Source organism: Giraffa tippelskirchi, chromosome 9, assembly GCF_054371585.1.
Source record: "Giraffa tippelskirchi isolate mGirTip1 chromosome 9, T2T-mGirTip1v1.2.pri, whole genome shotgun sequence".
In the NCBI taxonomy this organism is placed as follows: Eukaryota; Metazoa; Chordata; class Mammalia; order Artiodactyla; family Giraffidae; genus Giraffa; species Giraffa tippelskirchi.
Genome location: NC_137283.1, coordinates 47231354 through 47252418, shown reverse-complemented (window position 1 = coordinate 47252418; position 21065 = coordinate 47231354). Strand labels below are relative to the sequence as shown.

Here is a 21065-nt window from a genome sequence, read left to right as displayed (position 1 = left end):
GTGTTTCCACTTTATCCAACAAGTTTGAGCCTGGAGAAGGCAACATGGTCCTTGGGTCATAGTTGCCCTTGTGACATCACAGCTATCTCCTCATCTACCATCCTTCTTGCCTCTGCCAAGACCAATGGAGCAGCGACCAGAGAGGGATATGAACACCTGAACCACTGCCCCAAAACCATGGGCAGTAAATGCTGTGTAAGACTTAGACACTCCCTTCCCCAAGGGTGGGGAGTTGCCCCATGGCTGAGGGAAGCACTAGATGACTTCAAGGACCCTGGAAAAGAACAGGGAGCTGGGGCTTTGGGAACTTTGCACAGAGACTGTTCCTCACTCATGCTCTCTCCCTATGTTCTGATTGCAGAAGTCTGAACCAGATAATGATGATCTAGAGAAAGAGAGGAAAAGGAAGGTAGGTGGGGCCCAGGAGCATGCGGGAACCTCAGACCATTGGCCTTCTGACCCCAGGGTCCCTGGAAGTAAAGGCTTCATCTCTAGTCTCACAGGAATCATCTCAGTAGTGCCTTCCTGTCCTGGTATATTCCCTCCATATTCTGGATGAGGGAGGGAGAGAGACAGGAGAGAAGCAAGGAATCAGGATACTGACAGGCCATATGGAAGGTGAGACACAGCACAGTGAAAACTGGAGAGCTGGAGAAAGGGCATCCTGGGCCTAGAAGGATATGAGAGTGATTGAGAGATAGTGGAAGTGTTAGTTGCTCAGCCGTATTCGACTCTTTGCAACCCCATGGACTGTAGCCCTCCAGTCTCCTCTGTCTGTGGGATTCTCCAGGTAAGAATACTGGAGTGGGTTGCCATTCCATTCTTCAGGGGATCTTCCAAACACAGGGATCCAAGCCAGTCTCCCATATATTAGACAGATTCTTTGCCATCTGAGCCACCAGGAAAGAGGAGTGGGAGTCAAAAGAAATGAGGTGGAGGAAGCTACGAGGGGGCTGTGATGGTGTAAGGCATCAGGAGGTAGCATCACAGGCTGGAATCTGGGCTGAGATGCAAGCTACAAATTCAGAGTTTAATCCTCATGAGGACCCTTTGGTTCCTCACATCAGAAAGTGTTTCAACTGATTCCATGAACCTGTGAAGACCACAGGGCAAGCATATCCTCATTTTATATAGACAAAGACACTGTGACTCAGAGGTTAAGCAGATGTGTTTGTGGGCATAGACAAGACAGAGGTAGAGCCAGAACCCTATCCAAGGTTCCTGGGTCCTCAGAACCACCAGGGAAAAGGCTGATTGTTAAGAGAAACAATCAGAGGTCCTTTGTGGCAGACACCATAGCTGTGGTTGATGGTGACAAATTCACTGGGAGTCTTCTGCTTTGCTTGGTTAGTTGCTTCTTGCAAAACAACGTCAGATAGCAAGGATGAGGGCGGCTGGGAAGATCCAGGCCTGGTGGCGTGGAACCCTGGTGCGTAGGACCCTGCTGGCAGCCGCCCTCAGGGCCTGGATAATTCAGTACTGGTGGAGAACAGTCCTGTGGAGGAAGTTGTATATCCGACGGCAGATCTCACTGAAGATCTATACAATCCAGGAGCAGGCGGCAGTCAAGCTCCAGTCCTGGGTTCGCATGTGGCAGTGCCATCAACGTTACTGCCAAGTGTGCAACGCTGTATGCATACTACAAGCTCCAAAGAGCTGCTTCACCTTTCAGACCAGTGATGTTTCACAGGCACAATATGGAAGTGCTTTCAACCAGCCAGAGTTCCATATTGAAATCCTGTCAATCTAAGAGAATACTATAGGGTGGAGAACTGGCTCCACCACCCCAATAAATGTCTGACCATGTTTTGTGTGTTTCAGTGACTCTCTCAGGATGGGGACCCCAAAGATTTAGGCCCTGCCCTCTTCTACTCAGGGAATACTTCAATATAGGTGTCTCTCCCTCCTACCCCCCACTCCCGCCCCTCAGTGCTTGTGGCCCCTGTTTGGACCCACAGTAGCCATGTGCCACTCTATCCAAATCAGAAACTGCTGCCTGAGGGTGACCTCATATATGCAGAGCCACGTGTCCCATTCCACATCTCCATCATCAGTCTTGTCTCCTAAACTCGCAATTGGGAGGCATTGACCTTTGTATTTCTGAAGACTCTGGGTTTCCTTCTCATATGAGAATGAAGACATACTACACATTCTCAGCCTGCCATTGGGACCCAGCGAGCATTGCACCCATTGGCTTTGTGTTTGGCAAGCCCCAGACAGAAGTCAGGCACTTGGCTGGCTCTCCTGGGAACAGAGCAGCCCAGAGAAACCACAGGAGGCTGGCCTGAGTGATGACTGGACACAAGGTTTTGCAAGCTGCATGCTAATTTGGATTCTATTTTCTTTTTAAAATTGATTTATTTGGATGTGTTGGGTCTTAGTTGCAGAACATTATGGGGTCTTTGTTGTATCTGGATGCTATTTTCTTTGGGAAATAGCAGATACCATGATCTTAAGGAACCTCAGCACTGCCACCACCCTCCCCAATCATTGCAAGCTTCTCAAGGGTGCTAAAACAAATAAGGCTCCCACTGATATCAAACACCTCCACTCTATGTATGACACCATTCTTAGTGACTTCAACATTGACTGGATGATGCCCCCATACTTCTTGCCTCTCACCTCCTGTGATTTTGACTTCCACCCCAGCTTAGTCGTTCACTCCTGTGATTGCACTAAAGACTGTTGTTTCTGAGGCTGTCTATGGGGAAGGACCATTTTTTTTAAATGTTCAATCCATCATAGGCCAATTATTTTGTAAAACAATCAAATTTTGATGAAAATAAATGGAAAAGCATATAGAATACAAGGCTTGTTTTTAATTATTAGAATATACATTAAATTAATATTTCAAATTGCTTTCAGTTCAGTTCGGTTCAGTTGTGTCTGACTCTTTGCGACCCCATGAACTGCAGCACGCCAGGCCTCCCTGTCCATCACCAACTCCAGGAGTCTGCCCAAACCCATGTCCATTGAGTCAGTGATGCCATCCAGCCATCTCATCCTCTGTCATCCCCTTCTCCTCCTGCCCTCAATCTTTCCCAGCATCAGGGTCTTTTCCAATGAGTCAGCTCTTCGCATCAGGTGGCCAAAGTATTGGAGTTTCAGCTTCAACATCAGTCCTTCCAATGAACACCCAGGACTGATCTCCTTTAGGATGGACTGGTTGGATCTCCTTGCAGTCCAAGGGACTCTCAAGAGTCTTCTCCAACACCACAGTTCAAAAGCATCAATTCTTTGGCACTCAGTTTTCTTTACAGTTCAACTCTCACATCCATACATGCTGCTGCTAAGTCGCTTCAGTCGTGTCCGACTCTGTGTGACCCCATAGACGGCAGCCCACCAGGCTCCCCCGTCCCTGAGATTCTCCAGGCAAGAACACTGGAGTGGGTTGCTGTTTCCCTCTCCAGTGCATGAAGGTGAAAAGTGAAAGTGAATTCACTCAGTTGTGTCCAACTCTTCACGACCCCATGCACTGCAGCCTACCAGGCTCCTCCATCCATGGGATTTTCCAGGCAAGAGTACTGGAGTGGGTTGCCACTGCCTTCTCCACATCCATACATGACCACTGGAAAAACCATAGGCTTGACTAAATGGACCTTTGTTGACAAAGTAATGTCTCTGCTTTTAAATATGCTGTCTAAGTTGGTCATAACTTTCCTTCCAAGGAGTAAGCGTCTTTTAATTTCATGGCTGCAGTCACCATCTGCAGTGATTTGGGAGCCCGAAGAAATAAAGTCAGCCACCGTTTCCACTGTTTCCCCAGTTATTTGCCATGAAGTGATGGGACCAGATGCCATGATCTTAGTTTTCTGAATGTTGAGCTTTAAGCCAACTTTTCCACTCTGCTCTTTCACTTTCATCAATAGGCTCTTTAGTTCTTCTTCACTTTCTGCCATAAGGGTGGTGTCATCTGCATATCTGAGGTTATTGATATTTCTCCCGGCAATCTTGATTCCAGCTTGTGCTTCCTCCAGCCCACCGTTTCTCATGATGTACTCTGCATATAAGTTAAATAAGCAGGGTGACAATATACAGCCTTGACATACTCCTTTTCCTATTTGGAACCAGTCTGTTGTTCCATGTCCAGTTCTAACTATTGCTTCCTGACCTACATACAGGTTTCTCAAGAGGCAGGTCAGGTGGTCTGGTATTCCCATCTCTTGAAGAATTTTCCACAGTTTATTGTGATCCACACAGTCAAAGGCTTTGGCATAGTCAATAAAGCAGAAATAGATGTTTTTCTGGAACTCTCTTGCTTTTTCGATGATCCAATGGATGTTGGCAATTTGATCTCTGGTTCCTCTGCCTTTTCTAAAATCAGCTTGAACATCTGGAAGTTCATGGTTCACGTATTGCTGAAGCCTGGCTTGGAGAATTTTGAGCATTACTTTTCTAGCGTGTGAGATGAGTGCAATTGTGCAGTAGTTTGAGCATTCTTTGGCATTGCCTTTCTTTGGGATTAGAATGAAAACTGACCTTTTCCAGTCCTATGGCCACTGCTGAGTTTTCCAAATTTGCTGACATATTGAGTGCAGCACTTTCACAGCATCACCTTTGAGGATTTGAAATAGCTCAACTGGAATTCCATCACCTCCACTAGCTTTGTTCGTAGTGATGCTTCCCTAAGGCCCACTTGACTTCCCATTTCAGGATGTCTGGCTCTAGGTGAGTGATCACACCACCGTGATTATCTGGGTCGTGAACATCTTTTTTGTACAGTTCTTCTGTGTATTCTTGCCACCTCTTCTTAATTTCTTCTGCTTCTGTTAGGTCCCTACCATTTCTCTCCTTTATTGAGCCCATCTTTGCATGAAATGTTCCCTTGGTATCTCTAATTTCCTTGAAGAGATCTCTAGTCTTTCTTATTCTATTGTTTTCCTCTACTTCTTTGCATTGATCCCTGAGGAAGGCTTTCTTATCTCTCCTTGCTATTCTTTGGAACTCTGCTTTCAAATAGGTATATCTTTCCTTTTCTCTTTTGCTTTTCGCTTCCCTTCTTTTCACAGCTATTTGTAAGGCCTCCTCAGACAGCCATTTTGCTTTTTTGCATTTCTTTTTCTTGGGGATGGTCTTGATTCCTGTTTCCTGTACAATGTCATGAACCTCCGTCCATAGTTCATCAGGCACTCTATCAGATCTAGTCCCTTAAATCTATTTCTCACTTCCACTGTATAGTCATAAAGAATTTGATTAAGGTCATACCTGAATGGTCTAGTGGTTTTCTCCACTTTCTTCAATTTCAGTCTGAATTTGGCAATAAGGAGTTCATGATCTGAACCACAGTCAGCTCCCAGTCTTGTCAAATTGCTTTAAAAGTTTCTAAATGGTTACTCTTAATCTCTGTATTTATCTTGGTGGTAACAAATGCTCACCACACTTGGCTGACATTTCCCTAGTGCTTGTGTTACCAAACTTAGGTTCAGCTGCTTGTCATTTAAGAATCCAATATGGAGAGACAAGTGTTGCATAAAAAGAAAGATAGCTTTATTGAGGAAGTTGGCAGTCCTGGGAAGAAGGTGGACTCATGTCCCAAAGAACCAATTCCTCACTCTTTAGATTTTGTTTGTAGACAATATAAGGAAAAGAAGAAGGGGCTATATGCCGAGGAGAGGGTTGTGACATACATGATCAGATCATGGATACTATTGACTGGTTGGTAGTGAGAAACTGGGAGTAAACATCATGAACCTTTTGGTTTCAACTGTCTGGGGTCTACATGCTTATGCAGCATGCAGTTAACTTCTTCCACTTGGTGGGGTTTTCAGTATCTGTAAAACAACTCAAAGGATATGGCTCAGAACATTATCTATAGCCCTTAAGGAGGAACTAAAGGTCTTTGACTTTGTTTAAGGGCTAAACTAGTATTATATTGTCTTGTGTGACTGCTTGTCTTTGTTTTTGCATTTTTTTCATTTTTCTGATTAAATTTATTCTTTGACTAAAGTTTTTTTATTTTTCCATAAGTAAGAGGCCAGCAGAGGACATGGAGGGGATCTGTCCTGGGAAAGCCCCATAGAATCCTGTTTGGTGACACTTGTCATCACTCAAAATCACAGCAATAATAATTTCAGTCACCATGGTCTCTGAGTCTTGCCTTCTATCCTTCAAAGCAGAAGTCAGAAAACTATGATCAGGTACTTCTCTATAAGCTTACCTCTTTTTAAAATAATTCTGTTGGAGTATACATGATTTGTTGTTGTTGTTGTTCAGTTCCTCAGTCATGTCTGACTCTTTGTGACCCCACAGACTGCAGCACACCAGGCTTCCCTGTCCTTCATCTCCCAGAGCTTGTTCAAACTCATGCCTATTGAGTCAGTGATGCCATCCAACCATCTCATCCTCTGTCATCCCCTTCTTGTGCCTTCTGTCTTTACCAACATTAGGGTTTTTTCCAATGAGCCAGCTCTTCACATCAGGTGGCCAAAGTATTGGAGTTTCAGCTTCAGCATCAGTCCTTCCAGTGACTATTCAGGACTGATTTTCTTTAGGATGGACTGGTTGGATCTCCTTGCAGTCCAAGGGACTCTCAAGAGTCTTCTCCAACACCACAGCTTGAAAGCATCAATTCTTTGGTGCTCAGCCTTCTTTATGGTCCAACTCTCAACATCCATACATGATGACTGGAAAAATCATAGCTTTGACTAGACAGACCTTTCATGGAAAAGTAATGTCTCTGCTTTTTAACATGCTGACTAGGTTTGTCATAGCTTTTCTTCCCAGGAGCAAGTGTCTTTAAATTTTGTGGCTATAGCCACTATCCACAGTGATTTTGGAGCCCAAGAAAATAAAGTCTGTCACTGTTTCCACTGTTTCCCCATCTATTTCCCATGAAGTGATGGGACCAGATGCCATGATCTTAGTTTTCTGAATGTTGAGTTTAAGCCAGCTTTTTTACTCTCTTTCACCTTCATCAAGAGACTCTTTAGTTCCTGTCTGCTTTCTGCCATAAGGATGGTATCATCTTCATATCTGAGGTTATTGATATTTCTCCCAGCAATCTTGATTCCAGCTTGTGCTTCATCCCACCTGGCATTTCACTCTGCATAGAAGTTAAATAAGCAGGGTGACAATATACAACCTTCGTGTACTCTTTTCCCAATTTTGAACCAGTCTGTTGTTCCATGTCTAGTTCTAACTATTGCTTCTTACATACAGGTTTCTTAGGAGGCAGGTAAAGTGGTCTGGTATTCCCATCTCTTTAAAAATTTTCCAGTTTGTTGTGATCCACAGAGTTGAAGGCTTTAGCATAGTCACTGAAGCAGAAGTACGTGTTCTTCTAGAATTCTCTTGCTTTTTTGATGATCCAGCAGATGTTGGCAATTTGATCTCTGGTTCCTCTGCCTTTTCTAAATCCAGCTTGAACATCTGGAAGTTCACGGTTCATGTACTGTTGAAGCTTAGCTTGGAGGCTTTTGAGCATGACCTTGCTAGCATGTGAAATGAGTACAATTGTGAGGTAGTTTGAACATTCTTTGGCATTGCCCTTCTTTGGGATTGGAATGAAAACTGGACCTTTTCCAGTCCTGTGGCCACCGCTGAGTTTTCCAAATTTGCTGACACATTGAGTGCAGCACTTTCACTGCATCGTCTTTGAGGATTTGAAATAGCTCAACTGGAATTCCATCACCTGCCCTAGCTTTGGCCCTACACGGCATGGCTCATAGTTTCACTCAGTAGACAAGGCTGTGATCCATGTGATCAGTTTGGTTAGTTTTCTGTGATTATGGTTTTCATTCTGTCTGCCCTCTGATGGATCATACTTGATTTACAATGTTGTAATGGTTTCTGCTGTACAGCAAGGTGAATCAGTTATACATATACATATATCCACTCTTTTTAGATTCTTTTCACATATAGGTCATTATAGAATATTGAACAGAGTTCTCTGTGCTATACAGTAGGTTCATCTGTTTTATGTATACTAATGTGTATATGTCAATCCTGATCTCCTAATTTATCCCTCACTCCGTTACCCTTTGGTAACCACGTTTGTTTTCTACTTCTGTGACTCTATTTTGGTTTCGTAAATAGGTTATAATCTTGCTTCCTGACCTGAAGATTTTACATTATTTCCTGTCTCTTCAAATGGTCAGTTCTCCCTCTTTTCTTCTTAACCTCAAACGATGGTATTACCACACCCTTAACGGAGGAAGCAGCAGCAGGCTGGAACCCATTTTACTATCATCTCATCCTCCATCTCAGCATCATTTGCACCACACTTTTTGCCTTCCGTGAGTTGAAATGAACTGTCTTTGCCCTATCTGAGGCTACCCCCTCCACTTTGCTCTTCTTGTACTCTTTTTTTATCTTTTGTTCACTGTCACCTCTTACCTTTGCAATGATGTCATCCTGTAATTTCATTTCCCTGAATCAGTTTCCACCTTTTCACCAAGTCATTCCCATCAGCCTACAAACTATCCCCCATAATTAAAAAGTCCATGCTTGACTACTCCTATTCCAGGTTTTACATCTCCTCAAAGCAAAATATATTGTCACTCCCTCCCCTTCTATTGTTCCCATTCTCTCCTAAATTCACTCCAATTGGGCTTTCCTTACCCCCAACTCCATAGAAACAATACTCATCAAAAGTACTCAATGAGAGACTGTTGGCAAAAATGACCAAAATTAGGGACTTCCCTGGTGGTCCAGTTGCTAAGAATCTGCACTTCCACTGCAGGGGGCACAAGTTCAATCCCTGGTTAGGGAACTAAGATCCCACATACCACAAGGTGCTGCCAAAAAAAACAAGATTGCCTCCCTTGACCGTACACCCAGTCTGCTTGATTTAAAGGAATCTTCTCTGAATACTCACTTTTACTTTCCTCCATTCATTCCCTTCCACATCAGTCCACCATGAAATGCTATTGGCTCCATCTCTGCAATACAACAGTATCTGCAATATAAGAGATGAATGACAATTAGAAAAACTAGATCTCTCACACATTGCTCATGGAAATATAAAATGGAGTAACTACTGTGGAAAACAGTTTTGTAGTCTCTCAGAAAGTCAATTATGGAATTATGAATAACCCAGCACCTAGATATATAGCCAAGAGAACTGAAAACATATGTTCAAACAAAAGCTTCTACAAAATTTCCTAGTTAGATAATAGCTAAAAACTTGGAAACAACCCAAATGGGTGAATGACTAAATAAATCATAGTACATTCATACAATGGTATACTACACAACAATAGAAATGAACAACTGCTACATACAACTTGTATAGACCTCAAGGAAAAGTACAGACCTGACATTGATAGAACCATCTGCCCAGACCTGAGGGATTTGAACCAATATTCCCAAGTCATGGGCATTCGATGTTGTATAAGAGAGAGAGTCAAGTCTACCCAAAGTTGCAGGCAGGGGAAGGTGAATTTCCACAGTTGTTAAGGATTTAAGTCCTATATCTGGGGTCTCTGGGCAAGGCAGGAGGTGGAACATGTGGTGGACTCAGCATAGAATTTGCAGAGAACAACCTACCCTTATCTTTCCCCTTTTAACTCTGATTACAGGAAAATGTTGATAAAACTGCATTGATGAACATGAAAGTAAAAAAGGAAAAGACAGAAAAACCTCCAACTTCACCCTCTAAACCAAAAGTAAGTCAACAGAGCCCCTCAAAGTTCAGGGAGACCCCAACCTGCAATGTGTCTAAAGTCACCCAGGAGTGACAGTTGTCTTCTCTGTGGCCCATAGCATGGGATGATCAGGGAATTTGTCACCCTAAGCCAAGTCTAGTGAAAGATAGTGCTAGGGATTATTGCTCAGGAACAAGAGTCATAAACTGAGAGTGTCCCAGTCCAATCAGGATGAGTGGTTGTCCTGTCCAGAGTTGGAATGAATAGAAATTGACTCATCCTCGGTTGTCCTTTTGTCCTAGTTCCTTCTAGGTCTGAAAAGGTGGGTGACTGAGACATGGAGATTTGGATCACAGGGAGAAGAAACCCTGAAAAGTGGGAACCCCAGGCTATGCCAAGTTGGGGAGCGGGGTGGTGAGGGCTGTGTCTGGGGGATACATAGTCAACTATAGGGAAACCCAAGTCTAGAATTGTGTGGGAGTGTGTGTATGTTTACATGAGTGTATGTATATGTGTTAACTGAAGTTCAAGATGTGAGAACCAAAAGAAGTGAAAGTGAGGAATAAATGAGCAAGGCTCCAAACTGTGTAGGACAGGCAAACATCTAATCCCGTGATTTGACAGAGAAGCCAGCAGGTTTTGCGTTGGAGCTGGTGTCAGGCATGAAAGGAGAGCAAAGGATGCCCCTTCTTCAGCCTGTGGATGTGGTCTAAAGGGAAATGATATGCTTCCCAGGTAGGTATCAGGCCCAGGTGCCACAGAATAACCCTTTGACTCATAGATCGTGGTGTTCTTGTTCTAGACTGGCCAAACAAGCCCAAGGAACCAGATGACAGCTAGGGCAGGTGTGCCCCCAAGCAACATATGAGGACTCTGAGACTCCAAGTTCAGCTGTGATATGTCTGTTAATCAAGAGTGGCAGAGATAGGGAACTTGTCTGGTCTTCTGGCTCCAGCCAGTGGCCTACTCAGTGCTCAGGAACTACTGAGGAACTGACCATTGTTGACGAAGTATCAGGACCCCTTCCTGGCTCATACCAGAGCTGAGGTGGGTTGAAAACATTTTCTGAGTGTCCCTTCTTTTTCCTTGCAGGCCCTCCCTAAAAAGGAAGGTGAAGAGCAGAAAACTATAAAGATCCAGGCCTGGTGGCGGGGCACCCTGGTGCGCAGGACACTACTGCATGCGGCTCTCAGAGCATGCATCATTCAGTACTGGTGGAGGCAGAGGCTGGGAGAGCTCTTGGAGAAGAAGCGACTGTCTGTGCTGGAGAATTATACTCGGGAAAAATGGGCAGTGATCAAGCTACAATCCTGGGTTCGCATGTGGCACACCCGTCTTTGTTACTGCCGTTTGCTCCAAGCTGCCCGCATCATCCAAGTCTACTGGCGCTGGCATAACTGCCAGGCCCATGGCTTTTTCCAGGGCCGTTATGACCTCACAGCAAGCCAGCTAGGACTTGAGCTTGAGATCTTTCTGGGATCACACATCTGTCGGATTACGGACTGCATCCCCTTCCCAATAAAGAACTGATCAGGTCGGCTCCAACACTTTGTCACAAGGTCTCTGTCAGACAAGCTTCAGTTCATTTCAGTTCAGTTTAGTCGCTCAGTCTTTGTGACCCCATGGACTGCAGCATGCCAGGCCTCCTTGTCCATCACCAGCTCCTGGAGTTTACTCAAACTCATGTCCATTGAGTCGGTGATGCCATCCAACCATCTCATCTTCTGTCGTCCCCTTCTCCTCCTGCCTTCAATCTTTCCCAGCATCAGGGTCTTTTCAAATGAGTCAGCTCTTTGCATCAGGTGACCAAAGTATTGGAATTTCAGCTTCAACATCAGTCTTTCCAATGCACATTCAGGACTGATTTCCTTTAGGATGGACTGGTTGGATCCCTTTGCAGTCCAAGGGACTCTAAAGATTCTTCTCTAACACCACAGTTCAAAAGCATCAATTCTTCAGCGTTCAGCAGGCAGATTCCTAAGCAAATACATAGTTTCATTAACATAGCTTAAGAGAAACATTTCCATAAGAAAAACACATTGGTTAACTCAAGGCAGAACCAGGTGTCTCTTTAAATTTTTTGTAGAGAAGGAAAAAATGTCTGTCACTTTCAGTTAATTTCCTCCTGCCACTTGGGGACTTCTTGCCTTCCTACCTGTTACCCTCTCATAACCATTGATTTACATGGGGTTGTCCAACTTTCCCAACACCACTTGCTGAATAGATGTCTTTTCCCCATTATATATTCTTGTCTCCTTTGTTGAAGATTTTTTTAAAGATTTATTTTATTTTTAGCTGCACTGGGTCTTTGTTGTGCACGGGCCTTCTCTAGTTGTAGCAAGCGGGGTCTACTCTCTGGTTGTGGTGTGCAGACTTCTCACTGTGGTGGTCTCTCTTACTGTGGAGCTCGGGTCTAGGCACACAGGCTGCAGTATTGCAGCTGCTGGGCTGTAGAGCTCAGACTCAGTAGTTGTGGTGCACAGGCTTAGTTGCTCCACAACATGTGGAGACCAGGGATCAAACCACTGTCTCCTGAATTTCAGGGTGGATTCTTAACCACTGGACTATCAGAGAAGCCCCTATTGAAGATTAATTGGCCATTGGTGTATGGGTTTATTCCTGGGTTCTCTATTCTGTCCCGTTGATCTATAGGTATGTTTTTGTGCCATGTTGTTTTGATTACTGTAGCTTTGTAGTATTGTCTGAAGTCTGGAAGGGCCAAGTCTCCTGCTTTGTTCTTTTTCCTCAGGATTGCTTTGCCAATTCTGGGTCTTTCTGGGTTCCATATAAATTTTAGGATTTTTGTTTAAGTTTTGTGATAAATGTTGTGAATAATTTGATAGGGATTGTGTTAAATCTGCAGATTGCTTTGGGTAGCATGACCATTTCAACTGTTAATTCTTCTAACCCAAGAGCATTCCCATTTAATTTAGACCAATTCCAAAAGCTGGAATCAAGATTGCTGGGAGAAATATCAGTAACCTAAGATATACAGATGACATCACACTTATGGCAGATAGTGAAGAAGAACTAAAGAGCCTCTTGATGAAAGTGAAAGAGGAGAGTGAAAAAGTTGGCTTCAAACTCAACATTAAGAAAACTAAGATCATGGTATCTGGTCCCATCACTTCATGGGAAATAGATGGGGAAACAGTGGAAACAGTGACAGACTTTATTTTTTTGGGCTCCCAAATCACTGCAGATGGTGACTGCAGCCATGAAATTAAAAGATGCTTGCTCCTTGGAAGGAAAGTTATGACCAACCTAGCCAGCATATTTAAAAGCAGAGACATTACTTTGTTAACAAAGGTCCATCTAGTCAAAGCTATGACTTTTCTAGTAGTCATGTATGGATGTGAGAGTTGGACTATAAAGAAAGCTGAGTGCTGAAGAATTCATGCTTTTGAACTGTGGTGTTGGAGAAGACTCTTGAGAGTCCCTTGGACTTCAGGGAGATCCAACCAATCTATCCTAAAGGAAATCAGTCCTAAATATGCATTGGAAGGACTACTGCTGAAGCTGAAACTCCAATACTTTGGCCACCTGATGCAAAGAGCTGACTCATTTGAAAAGACCCTGATGCTGGGAAAGATTGAAGGCGGGAGGAGAAGGGGAAGACAGAGGATGAAATGGTTGGATGGCATCACTGACTCAATGGACATGAGTTTGAGTAAACTCTGGGAGTTGGTGATGGACAGGGAAGCCTAGCATGCTGCAGTCCATGGGGTCACAAAGAGTTGGACACGACTGAGCGACTGAACTGAATTCCAAAATTCCCCCCACCTGCCTTGGGCTACATAAGCTTGCACAGCATGGCCTTTCCCACCTCACTCTCTCAGTGCCCTTCCTTGTGGCTTTGCTAATATCAAATAAACCCAGTACGCCCCCATCTCAGTGCTTTTCTCTTGTTACCTCACCCAGAATTTGAATGATCTGAGAGTGAATCTAATCATGGATTGGTCACCTGAGAGCCAGAAGTGGAGTGTTATGATTTGCCTAGTTCAACTTGTCAGCAGGAGGAAGCCATGGCCAATCATCAGCCATTCATGAAACAGCTGCCTGAGGAATAGAAGAACTGGTCAGGTCCTTCTCTTGCCCTCTACTCTGCTTAGGCAAAGCATGTGTCTGTCAGCCTTCACTCAAGAATAACCTCTGAGCACTACCTTCTAAAGAAAGTGGATAGTCTTACCATGAAGAGATCCTATCATGGGTCTACAGGGAAATTGTCAGGGCAATGTTTTTCAAATTTCATCAATGGTCCCAATGACATGGAAGGTTTAATTAAAGCAGATTGTGGACCCCACTCATCATTTCTGGCTCAGTATATCATGTTCCCAAGAATGAGTATTTCTAACAAATTTCCAAGTAATGCTGTGGCAACTTATTTAGGGAATACCACTATAGTAGAAAAATCTACAATTCTTACCCTTCTGAATGGGAAAGGTCAGTTTCTGCCTCCTATGAGTCTTCTCCTATGTGTCTCCTTTACTGCTCATAAAAAATGCTTTATATTTGACACTTTGGGAGAACCTTATTTCTGGCCTTTCCCTTCTCAAGAAAAGGGGTTTAAACTAAAAATTCTGTGTTTTAATCCTGCATTGATCTTTTTGATGACCAGCCTCATCATTAGTCCATCCATGATCTCTCCCAGAGTCACCACATTAGAACAAAGGACACTTCTAACACCCAGGAAATCATAAGAATTTCAGGAACTCTGTATCAAAATCCAGTTCAAAGACCAAATATTAGAACAAAAGATATTCCTCGTGCTCTTATCACTTAAGAAATTACGAGAGTGCTTCGTAGGACTCTCTAGGCTTCTACCATTTCTCTGTGGTTCTTCTTGTTTCTCCACTCACGCTATTCCTGCCTCTTCCCCTCTGCCTCCTGGATTTAACAAGCTCTCCTGAAGCCTAGGCCTCTCCCTAGGCTTCCAAGTGTTGGCGGAAAACAGTGTTAGCCACATTGGCAAGATCAAAGCCATGTTCATTTCCAGTGCAAAGATCATGAAGCCCAATGGTGAGAAGCTGGACAAGTTCCAGTCTGAAATCTTCTACACCATCCTGGAGTTGGAGATGAACTCAGACCTGAAAACCCAGCTGCGGGAGTTGAACATCACAGCTGCCAAGGCCACTTAAGTTAGTGGTGGTCAAAAAGCTCTTTTAATCTTTGTTCTTATGGTGTGATCACTCACCTAGAGCCAGACATCCTGGAATGTGAAGTCAAGTGGGCCTTAGAAAGCATCACTACGAACAAAGCTAGTGGAGGTGATGGAATTCCAGTTGAGCTATTTCAAATCCAGAAAGATAATGCTGTGAAAGTGCTGCACTCAATATGTCAGCAAATTTGGAAAACTCAGCAGTGGCCATAGGACTGGAAAAGGTCAGTTTTCATTCCAATCCCAAAGAAAGGCAATGCCAAAGAATGCTCAAACTACTGCACAATTGCACTCATCTCACACGCTAGTAAAGTAATGCTCAAAATTCTCCAAGCCAGGCTTCAGCAATACATGAACCGTGAACTTCCAGATGTTCAAACTGGTTTTAGAAAAAGCAGAGGAAGCAGAGATCAAATTGCCAATATCCGATGGATCATTGAAAAAGCAAGAGAGTTCCAGAAAAACATCTATTTCTGCTTTATTGACTATGCCAAAGCCTTTGACTGTGTGGATCACAATAAATTGTGGAAAATTCTTCAAGAGATGGGAATACCAGACCACCTGACCTGCCTCTTGAGAAACCTGTATGTAGGTCAGGAAGCAACAGTTAGAACTGGACATGGAACAACAGACTGGTTCCAAATAGGAAAAGGAGTACGTCAAGGCTGTATATTGTCACCCTGCTTATTTAACTTATATGCAGAGTACATCATGAGAAATGCTGGGCTGGAAGAAACACAAGCTGGAATCAAGATTGCCGGGAGAAATATCAATAACCTCAGATATGCAGATGACACCACCCTTCTGGCAGAAAGTGAAGAAGAACTAAAGAGCCTCTTGATGAAAGTGAAAGAGCAGAGTGGAAAAGTTGGCTTAAAGCTCAACATTCAGAAAACTAAGATCATGGCATCTGGTCCCATCACTTCATGGCAAATAGATGGGGAAACAGTGGAAACGGTGGCTGACTTTATTTCTTTGGGCTCCCAAATCACTGCAGATGGTGATTGCAGCCATGAAATTAAAAGACACTTATTCCTTGGAAGGAAAGTTATGACCAACTTAGATAGCACATTGAAAAGCATAGACATTACTTTGCCAACAAAGATCTGTCTAGACAAGCCTATGGTTTTTCCAGTGGTCACGTATGGATGTAAGAGTTGGACGGTGAAGAAAGCTGAGCGCCGAAGAATTGATGCTTTTGAACTGTGGTATTGGATAAGACTCTTGAGAGTCCTTTGGACTGCAAGGATATCCAAGCAGTCCATCCTAAAGGAGATCAGTCCTGGGTGTTCATTGGAAGGACTGATGTTGAAGCTGAAACTCCAATACTTTGGCCACCTGATGCGAAGAGCTGGCTCATTGGAAAAGACCCTGATGCTGGGAAAGATTGAGGGCAGGAGGAGAAGGGGATGACAGAGGATGAGATGACTGGATGGCATCACCAACTCAATGGACATGGGTTTGGGTAGACTCCAGGAGTTGGTGATGGACAGGGAAGCCTGGCGTGCTGCGATTCATGGGATTGCAAAGAGTCAGACACGACTGAGCGACTGAAGTGAACTGAACTGAACTTATTCCTCAAATGAAATATTTCCAAAAATTCCAGGTCTGGCTACTGCGGGACTTGGAGAATTTCAGCAGGAAACACATCGTCTGTTGCTCAGAGGAGAATTCTGCCTAAGCCAACTCGAAAAAGCCATACAAAAAAATAAGCAAAAGCATCCCAGGAGCTGCAGTCTGACAACCGTGCATGATGTTATCCTGGAAGATTTGGTTTGCCCAAGTGAGATTACAGGCAAGAGAATCTGCAAGAAGCTGAATGGCAGCTGGCTCATAAAGGTTCATTTGGATAAAACACAGCAGAACAATGTGGAACACAAAGTTGAAACATTTTCTGGTGTCTGTAAGAAGCTCATGGGTGAATTCCCCAATGGTTCAGTGGTTAGGAATCCGCTGCCAATGCTCGGGACATGGGTTCGATCCCTGGTCTGGGAAGATTCCACATGCCATGGGGCAACTAAGCCTATGTGCCACAATTATTGAGCCTGTGCTCTAAAGCCCATGAACCATAACTACTGAAGCTCACACGCTATAGAGCCTGCAAACCACAAATACTGAGTCCACACGTTATAACTACTGAAGCCTGCCCACTCTAGAGTCAGCGTGCCAGCTCTATTTATTATAATAAATAAATACATTTTTGAGCAGCTGATTTTTAAAATACTTATTTGTTTATTTTTGGCTACACTGGGTCTTCATCACTGCTTGCGGACTTTCTCTACTTGTGGTGAGCAAGGGCTACTTTCTAGTTGTGGTGCATGGGTTTCTTATTGCCATGGCTTCTCTTGTTGTGGAGCACACACTCTAGGGCACAAGCATGGGCTCTAGGGCACTCAGGCTCAGCAGTTGCAGCTTTCAGGCTCTAGAGGGCAGACATAGTGGTTGTGACGCATGGGCTTTGTTGACCTGTGGCTTGTGGAATCTTCCTGGACCAGGGATTGAATCAGTGTCCCCTGCATTGGCAGGTGAATTCTTAACCACTGGACACCAGGGAAATCCCAGCAAAGCAATCCTGAGAAAGAAAAGTGAAGCTGGAGGAATCAGGCTTTCTGACTTCAGACATACTACAAAGCTACAGTAATCAAAACAACATGGTACTGGCAAAAAACAGAAATATAGATCAATAGAACAAGATAGAAAGTCCGGAGATTAACTGTCACTCCTGTGGTCACATAACCTATGACAAAGGAGGCAAGAATACACAATGAATAAAAAGAGTCCCTTCAGTAAATGGTGCTGGGAAAACTGGACAACTGCATGTAAAAGAATGAAACTACAACACTCCCTAACACCACACACAAAAATAAACTCAAAATAGGTTAAAGATCTAAATGTAAGGCTGGACAATATAAAATTCTTAGAGGAAAACATAGAATGCTCCTTGACATGATTTGCAGCAAGATTCTTTTTTTATTCATTTCCTATAGTGATGAAAATAAAAACAAAAATAAATGAAGTCTAATTAAACTTAAAATCTTTTGTACAGCAAAGGAAACCATAAGCAAAACAAAAAGACAACCTTCAGAATGTAAGAAAATATTTGCAAGGAAAGAAACTGACAAGGGATTACTTTCCAAAATATACAAACAGCTCATGAAGCTTAATATCAAAAAACAAACAACCCAATCAAAAACTGAGCAGAAAATTTACAAAAGACATTTCTCCAAAGAAGACATACAGATGGCCAAAAAGCACATGAAAAAATGCTCAGTATCACTAATTATTAAAGAATGCAAATCAAAACTACAATGAGGTATCACTTCATACCTTCAGAATGGCCTTCATCAAAAAATCTACAAACAATAAATGCTGGCAAGGGTGTGAAGAAAAGGGAACCCTCTTGCACTGTTGTTGGGAATGTAATTTGATACAGCCACTGTGGAAAACAGTATGGAGGTTCCTTAAAAAACTGAAAATAGAACTACCATATGACCCAGCAATCCCACTCCTAGGTATATACTCGGAGAAAACTTTAATTCAAAAAGATACACACGCCCCAGTGTTCCCTGAAGCACTGTTTACAGTAGCCAGGAGATGGAGCAACCTAAGTGTCCATCAACAGAGGAATGAGTAAAGAAGGTATCATACATTTCTACAATGTACTATTACTCAGCCATAAAAAAAGAACAAAATAATGCCATTTGCAGCAACATGGATATAGACCTGGAGATTGTCATATTATATGAAGTAAGTCAGACACAGAAAGACAAATATCATATGATATCACTTACATGTGAAATCTTTTTTTAAAAAAGGTACGAATTAACTTATTTACAAAATAGAAGTAGAGTCATGGATGTAGAAAACAAACTTATGGTTACGAGGCAATGAGGGGGAGGATAAAGAGAGTTTGACACTGACATATATACTCTGTGTCGGTGTGCTCAGTCCCTTCAGTCATGTCTGACTCTTTGCGACTGTAGCCCACCAGGCTCCTCTGTCCGTGGGATTTAGCACGCAAGAATACTAGAGTGGGTTACTGTGCCCTCCTCCAGGGGATCTTCCCAACCCAGGGGTCGAACCTGCCTCTCTTAAGTCTCCTGCATTGGCAGGCAGATTCTTTACCACTGAGTCACCAGGGAAGCTCCAATTTGAAAAATATCACCTTCAAAATCTACCTTGCACCACTCATTTTTGTTTCCTATTTAATTAATTTTGAATTGTTGTGTTTATTCTACTGCTTTCTAGATCCATCTGGTCTCTCTTTCTAATTTCCTATGGTGCACTGAGGTACTAAAACCTGAATCCAGGGAAGACAGGAAGTGCTAAGTCTGAGGAGACACAAGAGAGCTGAATGGAGCTGTACTGCCATGGTCCCTCTTGCCCTCCTGTGTGACTAGTTTTAAGAGAGGATGTGGATGGGCCTCACTGGAGGAATGGTACACAAATGCCCTATCTTTCCACTCTGAGCTCTGATACGTTTCTGACAGAAGGGAAGTGGACAGGTAATACAAGTTCCCATGGATCTTGTTTCTGAGGAAGACTCAACCTATGTGCAGATATCCTAATCCTCATGTCATAAAGCAATTGTTAACTCAGGGCTTTCCCCCTCATATGACTTGTGCCAGACCTTGGGAAGTAGATAAATGAAGGAACCATCAAGAGACAAGCCATGGGGGTTCAATTTTGTGTAAGAGATGTGTTCAGATACTCTACGCAGGCTTGAGGGTGGATGGGACTCACCCAAGACTTTATGGGTTTGGGGAAAAGGGGGGATGCTGAGGCAGTAGGTAGCTTTTGTGCAGAGCCATAGAGAGAAACAGTAGTTTTCACTCTCCTATTCATTTCCCATTTATTTCTGATGACAGAAAGATGGCCATTTAATTCAAATTGTCATTGAGGATTACGAAGAAATAACTATGATGAAGATGAAAGAGCAGAAGAAGAAAAGTAAGGTAGGTAAAATCTCTGTATAAGTATAGATATCCAGGACATTTATGTCAGTGTCATGAGGATGTGGAATTGTGCCTCTTAGGCCACAATTATCTTAGAGTTTAAGATAGTCAGGAGTCAACTCAACATTGGCTCATTTTCCCTCCACTCCTTTCTCAACATGAGCTCTCTGGGTCTGGGTTTGACTGTGACATGACGAGTGAATGGAGAAAAGGAAAGGCATCAAGAAACGCATGAGCTGGGAGATGAGAATGTGAAGACCCTGAATTAGAAAGAATGTTCTCAATATGTAGAAGCTGGGAGTAGAATATATGATGAGGGTGTTAGAAACCAACCACCATATTGAAATACACTGTTGTGGCAGAAAGCAATCAATCAATAGGACTAGAATTAGCAGAGAATACCAGGCAAAAGCATTATGAAACCAAACCTCCAAAACTCAATAAGCACTGATGGGGTAGAATATGACTAACAAAGTCCCTCATACCCCTAATGCTTGCTTCTAGTTACTAATGGTTTTTCCCTTGATCCATGCACCTGAGAGGTAGTCAGGAGGAGGATGCTGTGACTCTGAGGGCAAGGTGATGTGTCCTTATTGGCAGAGAAGAACTCGGCACCTAGGGCCTCTTGATCAGTGTCCTGCTATCTCCCCTGAACTCTCCAAAGTAGGGATATTAAGAGAACCAGGCCCGTTCCAGAAATATCCTACAAGTTGGTGGCAGGCAGTTCTCTGAGTGATCTCTCTTATCTCTGCCTAGAAAATTAGTAAAGAAAGAGTAAGAGCAGCCGAGAAGATCCAGGCCTGGTGGCGTGGCACCCTGGTGCGCCGGACATTGTTGCATGCAGCCCTAAGGACTTGGATCATTCAGCGCTGGTGGAGACTGACGATGGACAGGCTGCTGCAGAAGAAGCGGAGGGCAGCCCTGATTGCCTGTGCATACAGAGAGAGGGCAGTGGTCAAGCTCCAGTCTTTGGTTCGTATGTGGCGGGTCCACTGGCGATACTGCCAGGTGCTCAGTGCCATCTATGTCATTCAGTACCACTGGCAATGCCACAACTGCCAGACCTGTGCCCTCCTCCGGGGCCACTGTGTAGTCACAGCCACTCACCTGCAGTTTCACATTGAGATCATTAACCCCTAAGGAATGGCAAGAAGGGGCACTGTGTCTCCTGTCCCATAGTAAAGGTCTAACCTGACATAAATTGTCTCATGGTTTCCCCTCTGCTAATGGAAATTTTAGGACTTAGCCATGCTGCCTCCTCTTCTCCCTGGGAAAGAACTTCAGTGAGGTTCTCCCTTTGTGCCCACGAACCCTGTTCTGGACTGACAGTTCCATATGCCACGCACTTAGTTGTCAAAACAGAAACTG

General features: G+C 43.6%; 2 protein-coding genes, 1 long non-coding RNA gene and 1 pseudogene across 6 annotated transcripts; 3 read left to right on the top strand and 1 right to left on the bottom strand.

The window, feature by feature from the left end:
* The first annotated feature begins 123 nt into the window (after nucleotides 1-123).
* Nucleotides 124-19247, top strand: IQCF3 (IQ motif containing F3). Of its 3 annotated transcripts, XM_081525318.1 has the most exons (5): nucleotides 124-195; nucleotides 362-409; nucleotides 9519-9605; nucleotides 10677-11118; nucleotides 18991-19247. In XM_081525318.1, the coding sequence occupies exons 1-4, from the start codon at nucleotides 178-180 to the stop codon at nucleotides 11112-11114; spliced, it is 591 nt and encodes a 196-aa protein (XP_081381444.1). In that variant the 5' UTR covers nucleotides 124-177; the 3' UTR covers nucleotides 11115-11118; nucleotides 18991-19247. The 3 variants fall into 3 exon arrangements, with proteins under 3 accessions (XP_081381444.1, XP_081381443.1, XP_081381445.1); XM_081525317.1 differs by lacking the exon at nucleotides 18991-19247 and having other exon boundaries at nucleotides 10677-11129; XM_081525319.1 differs by lacking the exons at nucleotides 9519-9605; nucleotides 10677-11118; nucleotides 18991-19247 and adding an exon at nucleotides 1352-1806.
* LOC145519989 (uncharacterized) lies at nucleotides 5895-20745 on the bottom strand. Its single transcript, XR_014064105.1, has 2 exons — nucleotides 20233-20745; nucleotides 5895-8896 (listed from the first exon to the last, which is right to left on the bottom strand). It is a non-coding gene; the product is annotated as an uncharacterized LOC145519989 (long non-coding RNA).
* LOC145520833 (small ribosomal subunit protein eS7 pseudogene) lies at nucleotides 14567-19384 on the top strand (annotated as a pseudogene).
* Nucleotides 19383-20898, top strand: IQCF2 (IQ motif containing F2). 2 transcript variants are annotated; one of them, XM_081525323.1, is made up of 3 exons: nucleotides 19383-19432; nucleotides 19615-19697; nucleotides 20454-20898. In XM_081525323.1, the coding sequence occupies exons 2-3, from the start codon at nucleotides 19662-19664 to the stop codon at nucleotides 20835-20837; spliced, it is 420 nt and encodes a 139-aa protein (XP_081381449.1). In that variant the 5' UTR covers nucleotides 19383-19432; nucleotides 19615-19661; the 3' UTR covers nucleotides 20838-20898. The 2 variants fall into 2 exon arrangements, with proteins under 2 accessions (XP_081381449.1, XP_081381448.1); XM_081525322.1 differs by having other exon boundaries at nucleotides 19611-19697.
* Nucleotides 20899-21065: the final 167 nt, after the last annotated feature.

Excerpts from the sequence above, each read along its gene's own strand:
- IQCF3 (XM_081525318.1), top strand. Across the intron at positions 410-9,518 it reads AGAAAGAGAGGAAAAGGAAG|GAAAATGTTGATAAAACTGC; the intron begins GTAGGTGGGGCC and ends CTCTGATTACAG. Across the intron at positions 9,606-10,676 it reads CTTCACCCTCTAAACCAAAA|GCCCTCCCTAAAAAGGAAGG; the intron begins GTAAGTCAACAG and ends TTTTCCTTGCAG.
- IQCF2 (XM_081525322.1), top strand. Across the intron at positions 19,698-20,453 it reads AGCAGAAGAAGAAAAGTAAG|AAAATTAGTAAAGAAAGAGT; the intron begins GTAGGTAAAATC and ends ATCTCTGCCTAG.